The sequence below is a fragment of the Cynocephalus volans genome, chromosome 8 (assembly GCF_027409185.1).
Source record: "Cynocephalus volans isolate mCynVol1 chromosome 8, mCynVol1.pri, whole genome shotgun sequence".
NCBI classification, from domain to species: Eukaryota; Metazoa; Chordata; class Mammalia; order Dermoptera; family Cynocephalidae; genus Cynocephalus; species Cynocephalus volans.
Window position 1 is genome coordinate 35,149,015 of NC_084467.1, and position 9,316 is coordinate 35,158,330.

The following is a 9,316-nucleotide window of genomic DNA, read 5'->3' on the forward strand; positions in this document are numbered from 1 at the left end:
CATCTGGCACGGGCCTCAGGCTGCTTCTGAGGGGTGGGAGCAGGGCGGAACGGATCGAACCACGGGAATGGGCGGGCCCGAGAGAGCGCTGACCCAGGAGGGGTAATACGGCAGGGACGCCGTTGCCCGGAGACAGCTTGGGACGCCGTTGCTTAGAAACGGCGGTAGGCGCGGGACCAGGCAACCTGCCGGAGAGTGTGGAGAGGGAGCTGGACCGGACCGAGCAGGACCAAGGCCATGGCGGGACACCAGAGGGAGAAGGTGACCCCAGATGAGGTCCATCAGAACCAGATCTTGCGGGAACTGTACCTCAGAGAGCTACGAACCCAGAAGCTCTACACGCAGTACCACGTGAACCCGCTGCGCAAGGGTGAGGGCGCCCGGGGCGGAGTCCTGGGGCTGCGGGGCGCGGGGCGGGGTGAAGGGGACGCCTCCTCCGACCCCCGCCCCTTCTCGGAGACTTCAGGGACGATGACTTTTGAGGGGCCTCGCCCCACGTGGCATCAGATGTATTAGGATGTGAATGCATCCTCATCGCGATTAAATATTTTCGTCCTAAAAAAAAAAAAAAAAAGGGAACAGCTTTTTACAATTTTGCTTTTGAAATATATTTTGCAGGATTTTGTGTTTTGTTTCTGTTTGTGTTTTGGTTTGTTTTTAATAGGCTAAAGGATTTTTTTTTTTTTTCAGGCTTTTAGTATTGTCTTAGACCTTCGGAAGTTTCCAGAGTAGTAGACTCCAGGGCCGTAGGGCTCCCCTGATAAAATGGTTCTATCCTCCACTGTTCTCACTGTACTTACTGCTTGGGTGGTTTCATCTGATCCTGTAACATCAGCTCCCCCCAAATGCCACTGGGTCTCAAATAGAGCTCCAGACCCACCTGCCCAACCACCTCTCAGCTGCCTTCCCTGAACAATCCAGAGGAACCTCAAACTCACCAGCTGGAAAACTGGGCTCATCCTGGAACCTCCTCCCCACCCTCTGCTCCTACACAAGGCACCACAACCATTCACTCTACACACTTAAGTAGTCACAAGTCTTATTTATTCCACAGCATTTCTCTCCTGACCTTTCTTGTGTTTCTACCACAGTGAAAGACACCATCATGGATGTGGGGCATCTACACCTCTACTCACTTAATTCCACCCTCTAATAGCACCTGAATCTGCCTCTCTCTCCATCCTCACTCCCCCCTGCGCAGAGCCCTAGTCACTCCCACTCAGATTGGTCTGATGAGCTCCCAACTACTCTCTTTCCCTCCCATCCGGCCCCTACAACCTATCCCTACCTCCCTGCTATCTATAGCAATGCTAAAAGATCAATTTGATCATGGCAGTCCCTCCGTAAAATCCTTCAGTGGCTCCCACAACTTCTGAGCTAAAGTTTAAATCAACCAGCATATAAGACCCCTTTGGATCTGGCTCTGGTTCCTACTCAGCTTCATCCCATACTCCCCTCTGCCACCCCACTTGTGTCCCTTTAGTAAGTATGTAGTGCCTACTCTGCATCAACCACTGCTAAAGGCTCCCACACACACTCCTTTCTCTCCCGCCATTTCTAAATAAATGGATTTCCTAATACATCATGCTACTTCCCACCACTTTACCTACATAGACATTGTTCCTTCTTCCTGAACTTCTCCCCCAACTTATGTGTCCAATTAACTATGCTCCACTGTAGCCTGGCTGTATAAAGAAAAAGTAATGTCTTCATTTTGCTTATATCTAACCTGGTTTTCTTCTGGAGCTGCTGGCCACTAATTTCAGGAAAACAAATTAATGTCCAATTCTGTTTAAACTTGGTTCATTCCAACAATTTAAATAATCCCTTCAGGCAACATTCAGGCTTTCTAGAAAAAGTGTTATCTTCCAGCTCACATCCCTTGGGCAAGTGATTAATATGATCCATTGCGGTACAGTCAGAATATATTAGAACTTTGTATTAGTCCGTTTTGTGTTGCTATAACACAACACCTGAGACTGACTAATTTATAAAGAACAGAGGTTTATTTGGCTCACAATTCTGGGACAGCTGCATCTGGTGTAGGCCTCAGGCTGCTTCTGCTCATGGAGGAAAGCAGCAAGCAGCGGCGGGTACAAGCAAATCACAAGGCAAGAGGAAGCAAGAGAGAGAGAGGAGGTGCCAGGGTCTTCTAAACAACCAGCTCTGGTGGCAACTAACAGAGTGAGATTTCACTCACTATCCCACCTCCCCCAGGGAGAGCGTTAATCCATTCATGAGGGATCCACCCAGTGCCTCAAACTCCACATTGGGGATCAGATTTCCACATGAGTTCTGGGAGAACAAAACATCCAAACTCCATCAAACTTGTGTTTATGTTTAGTTTTAGCTATAAAGAAAGAAATTATGTTTTGCAGTATACCTATAATAGGGGTATATTCTCAAAAGGTTTTTTTTTACTGGTAGAGGTTTGGAGACCACCGGTTTCTACTGACCTCTGTTCATTTCCTACCGTGCTTCACCTAGCTCACTCCACTTGAACTACTCTGGCCTTCTTGAAGTTTCTCAGACTCACCAAGCTCATGCTCACATTCTTCCCATATATACACAGTGCATTCCCCTACTTCATTCAGAACTCTGCTCAAATGTATCCCTAGAAATTCATCACTCACACCCTGCCCCACCATCAGCTCTCTAACCACTTATCCTACCTTATTGTTCTCCATTACACTTATATTTGTCTGATATTATGTATTTGTTTATTGTCTGTCACCACAAATACAGTGATAACTCAGGGAGTACAGGAAGCTTCTCTGTCTTGTGTACAGCCGTATCTCCAGTGCACCAGTAATTACGAGCTGAATGAATAGAATGTGAATTCTGCTCCTCTGTCATCTCATGCCCTCCTGGGTATGGATCACTATCTGGCTAACCTCGTTTGGCTGCCTGGCATGTTTGCCTTCCCTGTAGACCAGCACTGTCCAAGAGAACATTCTTCAATGATGAAAATATTTATATCTGTGTTGTAGTCAAAAAGATAGCCATCAGTCACATGTGGCTGTCAAGGACTTGAAATGTGACTAGTATGATGGAGGAACTGAATTTTTAAGTGTATTTAATTTTAGTTATTTAAATTCAAGTAGCCGCATGTTGCTGGTGGCCACCATACCGGACAGTGCCACTCTAGATTGTGAGGTTCTTGAGGGCCTTATTCAACTTTGTTCCCTAGCATCCAGCCCAATACCTGGCATGTGCCAGATACTGAGTGAAGTGCTAAGTGGATGCCTGGCCCAAGGTGGGTCTTAGAGAGGGCAGGGAGTTAGTATTTTAATGTGAACCTGTGCTGCTGTTTTTCTCTAGTTCACACAATTACCAGAAAGCCCATGTCTTGGCATGATAACCTGGACGAACCTGCAGATGGTAAGTCCTGGGGGTTGAGAATACTACTGAGATAGAGCACAGAGAGGCAGACTGGTTGGAGAGATCTCTCAGGGTAGTGTGACCTTGGGGCAACCATCAGAATCTTCTGCTTTGATCCTAGAAACTGGACTCATACCAACCAAGCTCATAAGAGACTGACATATTCAACCATAATGCAAATTTATTAACTGTCAAGCCAAGAGAAATGTTCCTAATGGCCTTAACATTGCATTCATTCATTCATTAAACATTTAGACGTTACAAGCATAGGTTCTAGAGACATACTGAGTTCAATCTTGCTTCTGCCTCTCATTAACTGTGTGACTTTAGGCAGGTTTTTTAATAGCCCTGAGACTATTTCTTAGGGCTGCTGTGAGGATTAAACAAAATAATGCAAGTGCTTAGAACAGTATCTGGTACATGGTATTCAGTAAATGTTAGTTATTTTTAATACTTTTATTATTACTGTGTGATAGTCACTATGATGGGGCTGGGTGGGGGCATCTCGTAACATAACAAAGGAAAAGACAAGTAAGTAGACGTGTAAATAGGCAAGTAAATAGGGAATATGATTGGTGTGGCAACAGCACAGAAAAAATTGCCTAAGTCAGGCAGCAGAGTTCTGAGAAGTCCTCCTGGAGGAAGTGATGACAGGGTGAGGTGGAGCATATCAGGTGGAGAAGACCGTAGGACATTCTGAGTGATATGGGATGGCACAGAAATTAGGAATACCAGCACAGTCCGAGAACTGCAGGTAGCTAGCTTGGCATGGCCACAAGAGAGACATGGAAAGGAGGTCACGTTTGAGAATGTGTATTGTGTCCCCATTTAGCCCACAAGCTCTAGGAGAGCAGGGACTGTGTCTGTCTTGCTCAGTGTTCTACCTCCAGGCCCCAGAAATCTGGCACAGAGTTTGTGCTCAACACACATTTGTTAAAAGATGAATGGAGGGACTGGACACGCCTGTCTTGAGGCCTAGACAAACCTCTGAGGCTGGGATGCTCTGCCTCCAAGGAACAATGTGGCCAGAGTAGAGGGCACAGGAAGACTTATGGGTCCCAAAGCCTGACTCCTTCATAACTCTTGCCTTGTCTCCCAGCCAGGTTTCTGAATCTTATTCACCATGCTGCCCAGGGACCAAGGAAGAAATACCCAGAGACACAGACTGAAAGCCAGGAAATAGGATGGGACTCAGAGCCCCTGGTAAGCATGGCTCCTTTACTTATTAAATGCCAAGAAGCACAACAGCAGTGTGGGTGGTGGCTAAGAGAACAGAGTAGGGAGCCAGACTTGCCTGGGTTTGAATTCTGGCTACCACTTGCCATCTGTGTGACCTTGGGTAAGTTGCTTGGCTCTTTTATGACTCAGTAGTGGAGTTATTACAGTACCTATCTCATAAGACTGTTATGAGGATTAAGTGAGGTAGTATTTATAACATGCTTAGAACAGTGTCTGGGACATAGCAAATACTGTATGTTGATTAAATAAAGGTTGCTGATGACAGACTGCTTGTGTTTGCCCTACCAGATATTGGTAGGATGGTGGTGGGTGTGTCACTTAACATCTCTGACTTCTGTTCCTTTATCCATAAAAAGGGAATGTTAGTAAAAATACAAGTACTCTCCTTATTTCATCGGATGGGCACAACTAGCTGCAAGGGAGCCTGGGAAATGTAGTCTTTAGCACATTATCACCCCAAATAATATAGGGCTTCTGTTGCTAAGGAAGAAAGAAACACAGACAGCTTGAAGAAGTTTCTACCACATTTGTTCTTTAACTTTCCTTATGTCTTTCATCACACAGAAGGTTTTAATTTTTTTTTTTTTTTTTAAGATGACTGGTAAGGGGATCTTAATCCTTGACTTGGTGTTGTCAGCACCGCACTCTCCCAAGTGAGCCACGGGCCGGCCACAGGAGGTTTTAATTTTTAAGTCATCAAATATACGAATCATTTTCATTATGGTTTCTGGGTTTTGTGCCTTGCTTGGGAAAACCTTCAACACCAACAGTTACAAAACAACTATTCTGTCTTTTCCCCTTAGGTTCTTTTCCTCTTCCTCCTCTTCCCCCTCCTCCTTCTCTCTTCTTCTTTCTTCTTCTTTTTTTTTTTAACATTTGGTTTTTAACCCATTTGGTATATTTTGTGTATGGTGTGAAGTTGGAGACACTGCTCCTCAGCTCTATCTGGACTTCATTACCTCCAAGGCACCAAGACCTTGCACACCTGTGTCTTTATATTTCCTCTCCCTCTGATCACCCCTGACCCCTAGCCCACATTCACTAGGAAAGTCCTACTTATCCTTCAAGAAACAGCTCAGGAGTTAACTCTTCCATAAAGGACTTCTGCCACTCCACTCCCCACCATGCAGAGTTGGGCACTTCTCCCTTCTGCTTCTGTAGCACTGTGTGCCTCCTGGTGTTATGGCATTTAACCCATCATCAGTGTATCAATGTAAAAGGGTAGCTCTGGTGTTGCTTTGTCCCCCACAGATTTGTCACCCCACTTCCCCTGGGTGACAGAGCTGCAAAGGATTACTCAAAGCCCATTTCTTCTTGGCAGTGAGAAGCCCCGAAGTGGTTAACTTCCTCAGAACCCTCAAGCAAGAGGCATCCCTTCCTTGGGAAATTAACCCCAAATTGGGGTTCTCTTCCTGCATTTATTTTCCAGACCAGGAAGTTACAGCAAGAGAACATAGGTGGGGTTATAGTTTAACAACATAGGCTGGTAACTTTCAGTGAAACAAGTCAGATGACATTCCATTAGACAATTAAGTGATCCACCAACAAAAGCTTGATCTTAGCAAACATTCCTTCTTACAGCAATTTCCCAGTATCTTAACATATCAATCAGTAACTAGTCTGTTTTTGAGCCAGCAACCTTGCTGTGCCACAAATCTTTATCTTACAACAGAGACTTTATAGCCTGAGGAAAATTTCCTGTCCTCCACAAGGGTAATATTTGAAACTGCAAGGCTTTGGAAAACCAGGCCCTGTGAAGTACATTTGCTTTAAAGATCCTCTACACTCTGGAGCCAAAGTTCAAGTCCCAGCTCCACCACTTTCTAGCTGTATGATGCTTAACCTCTCTTAGCCTCCATTATCCATCTTAAAATGGGGATAATAATAGCTTCTAAACTTGAAGGTTTGTTGTGAGGATTAAATGAGATGTATAGAAACTGCCTGGAACAGTGCCTAGCATATAGTAAGTGCTCCATAAATGTAGATGAGGAAGAATAGAAAGGAGAGTACACTGTCCAATCTAGAACCCAGGTGCTTCTCCCAGGTCTTTGGCTTAATCCAGTTGCCTTCATCACTGAGGACTTTTCTAGTGGGCTCCCTTCCCAAGAACTCCCCACACCCTGTAGTTCTACTGCAGGAGCCTAGGCTTCTCATCCTTATACAACTCCAGTCTAGGGCATGTAATTGCACAGGCCTGCTTCATGGAGATATGAATAAATGGCTCAGTAAGTCCAGGTTCTACCAGTGAGAAGGAGAGTAAATAAGCTGCTCATTTGTAACAGCTTCTCTTCAGACGTGGGGCATTGCCTTGGAGAGAAGAGACTTTGAGAGGCAGGGAGAGGACTCCAATGGGAGCTCCCACCACTTGCTCAAGGAAGGACTGAGTCCAAAGGGAGAGGTATGGTTAGACAGCTAAAGAAGAGATGGCTGCTCGAAGGGGGAGGGGAGGGTCTAACTTATAGCAGGTAAGAGAAGGGTATTAAAGAAAAAAGTATTCAATGACAATTACTGTAATGAATCAATTATTCAATTAATGTTAAAGACCAGAAGGAAGACTTTATTCAAGTGTGGGTTGGGGGGGTGGCATGGTGGGACTATCGCTAAAGGCATAGGCACCACGATGAGGTTTTGCAGTGGGGGAGAGAATGGGCTCAACTCTGAATATAGCACGGACAAGTGGGAATTTATAGCCAAGGAGCAAGGTGGGAGGCAATGGATAGAAAATTACTAAGAGGAAATGTCAGAAGTAAGGGGTGATTCTGGCTAAACTCGACCTAACAGGATTCTTGCTGAAGGCAGGCCGGGGGGATCAGACATCCTCTGGGAGATGGTAAGGTTGAGGAACCTGATCAGATATCAAGAGTGGTCAGATATTGAAGATGGAGGTGGTTCTGGTTAAACTGACTTAGCAGGAATTTTGCTAAAATTGGACAAGGCAGAGATAAACAGAGAAGTCCAAAAGTAAGAATTCAGGACAGGCTGAGTAGAGTTTGGACAAGGACAGAATATTTGTCAAGGGAGAAGAAGGGTTGTGAAGGAAGACAGACTGGGTGAAGATAGAAATCATCAAGTTAGATAATTAAGCAACTTAGGAAAATATTACAGAGCACAAATTACTTAACTCACCATTCTTCACTTTCTTAAAGAATAAAGGCCTGGCCCCCTGGGTGCAAAGTGTGCATGTGGAAATCTTGCATCTTTGACCTTCCAGGATATCTCGTGGCAGGCACACCATGCATGACAGGAAGGACAAGTGTGGCTGGCCCAGCCAGGCCAGCCCTGCTTGGACCCTCCTAGGCCTTGCAGATCACAGACACCGTGTGCCTCTAGATCCATTATCACTCTGGAGCTGCAAAGGGTCTGCAAATATGCCATGCCTGTTCATCATTATAAAGCTGGGGACAATGCCATCAGATGGTGCAGGTGGCATAGTAAGAAAGTATACCCCCCAAAATATTAGGTCCAGGTATTGTGCAACCATAAAATGTAATTAAACCGAAGTTTCAGAACGATGTGGTTAAGAGCAGAAGAGGCTTGATCAGCCCTAATGTGGGGCTTGCTGCCCCTGGCAGGACCTCACTCTAGACAGGCAGAGTACCTCCAACCTCAATACTGGGACACTGGAGACACCACACTCAATGAGCACCTGTCAGCCTCATGACTCCTGATAACATTTGTTGAAAATACATCCTTTAAGCTAATTGTGCAGTGTAGCTTCTATAAGACTTCTGTGTCAGAGTGCTTGCTTCTACTCAGTTTTCTGTGTGACTCCAACAAATTCATTCTTTCACTCAGCAAATATATATTGAATACCTATTGTGTGCTGGATACTGTTCTAGGTGCTGGGGACACACTAAGACAGATACAGCACCTCCCATCATGGAGCTTACATTCTAGTGGGGGGAAAGAGTCCACAGGTGGGGCCTCCAATGTAGGCAGTGGGGAAGGGAGTGCAGCAACTTTGCTAGGTTATTCTCCTTCAGCCTCAAAACTCTGTTGATGTAAATGTGGTCATCTCCATTTCACAAGCAGGGGTTAGCAAGGAAAAGCTTATGTGGTTATCTCAGGATAGTGGGCCTGATTTAAGCCCAGGTCCATCTACTCCAATCCCAGGTCTTCCTGCTTCCCCACAGGCTTCTTTCTGATCCTTCATCCTCCTTTCCAGGTCAACCCAGAACGCCATGACTCAAGGCTGAACCACTTCAAGGTCTACAATGACATCACTCTGTACAAAGCTAAAATGTGGAGCTTGGGAGAAGATGATCGCCACAAGTAGCATTCCAGCAATGGAGTCAGCCCTGGATTTAATGTGCGAAGTGTGCACGGCCCAGAAAAATAAATACTACCTTAAAGCCCAAGTCTGACTTTACCTATTCTGAGTCTCACTTTTCTCATTTCTTACCAAGTCCACTGGTTCAAGTCTGTGAAAGTTGTCAGTACCAGCATGGAGTCACTTATGTCAAACCCTAACAGAATGCAGCTGGCGGGTCATGAGGAGGGACCCTCATGCACATATACCTGTGACAAGAACTATTGCAATGACTGTTTAAAAACCACAACAATTTTTTAAATTCTAGGTAAGCCACCTGCACAAGGACGTTTGCCTAGTAATAGCTGTCTCCACCAATGAACTAACACCAACTCTTGCAAAAAGCCTCTGTGACCAACGGTGTTTGTTTCAAAACAGCTTATGTGG

The 9,316-nt window shown here is 45.3% G+C and overlaps 1 protein-coding gene across 1 annotated transcript; it reads left to right on the top strand.

Annotated features, from left to right (window-relative positions):
- Positions 1 to 237: 237 nt before the first annotated feature.
- On the top strand, positions 238 to 8,896 carry CFAP144 (cilia and flagella associated protein 144). Its single transcript, XM_063103750.1, has 4 exons — positions 238 to 370; positions 3,322 to 3,381; positions 4,481 to 4,584; positions 8,786 to 8,896. The coding sequence occupies exons 1-4, from the start codon at positions 238 to 240 to the stop codon at positions 8,894 to 8,896; spliced, it is 408 nt and encodes a 135-aa protein (XP_062959820.1).
- Positions 8,897 to 9,316: the final 420 nt, after the last annotated feature.

Excerpts from the sequence above, each read along its gene's own strand:
- CFAP144 (XM_063103750.1), top strand. The coding sequence starts at position 238 with ATGGCGGGACACCAGAGGGAGAAGGTGACCCCAGATGAGGTCCATCAG. Across the intron at positions 3,382-4,480 it reads CCTGGACGAACCTGCAGATG|CCAGGTTTCTGAATCTTATT; the intron begins GTAAGTCCTGGG and ends CTTGTCTCCCAG. Across the intron at positions 4,585-8,785 it reads GATGGGACTCAGAGCCCCTG|GTCAACCCAGAACGCCATGA; the intron begins GTAAGCATGGCT and ends CCTCCTTTCCAG.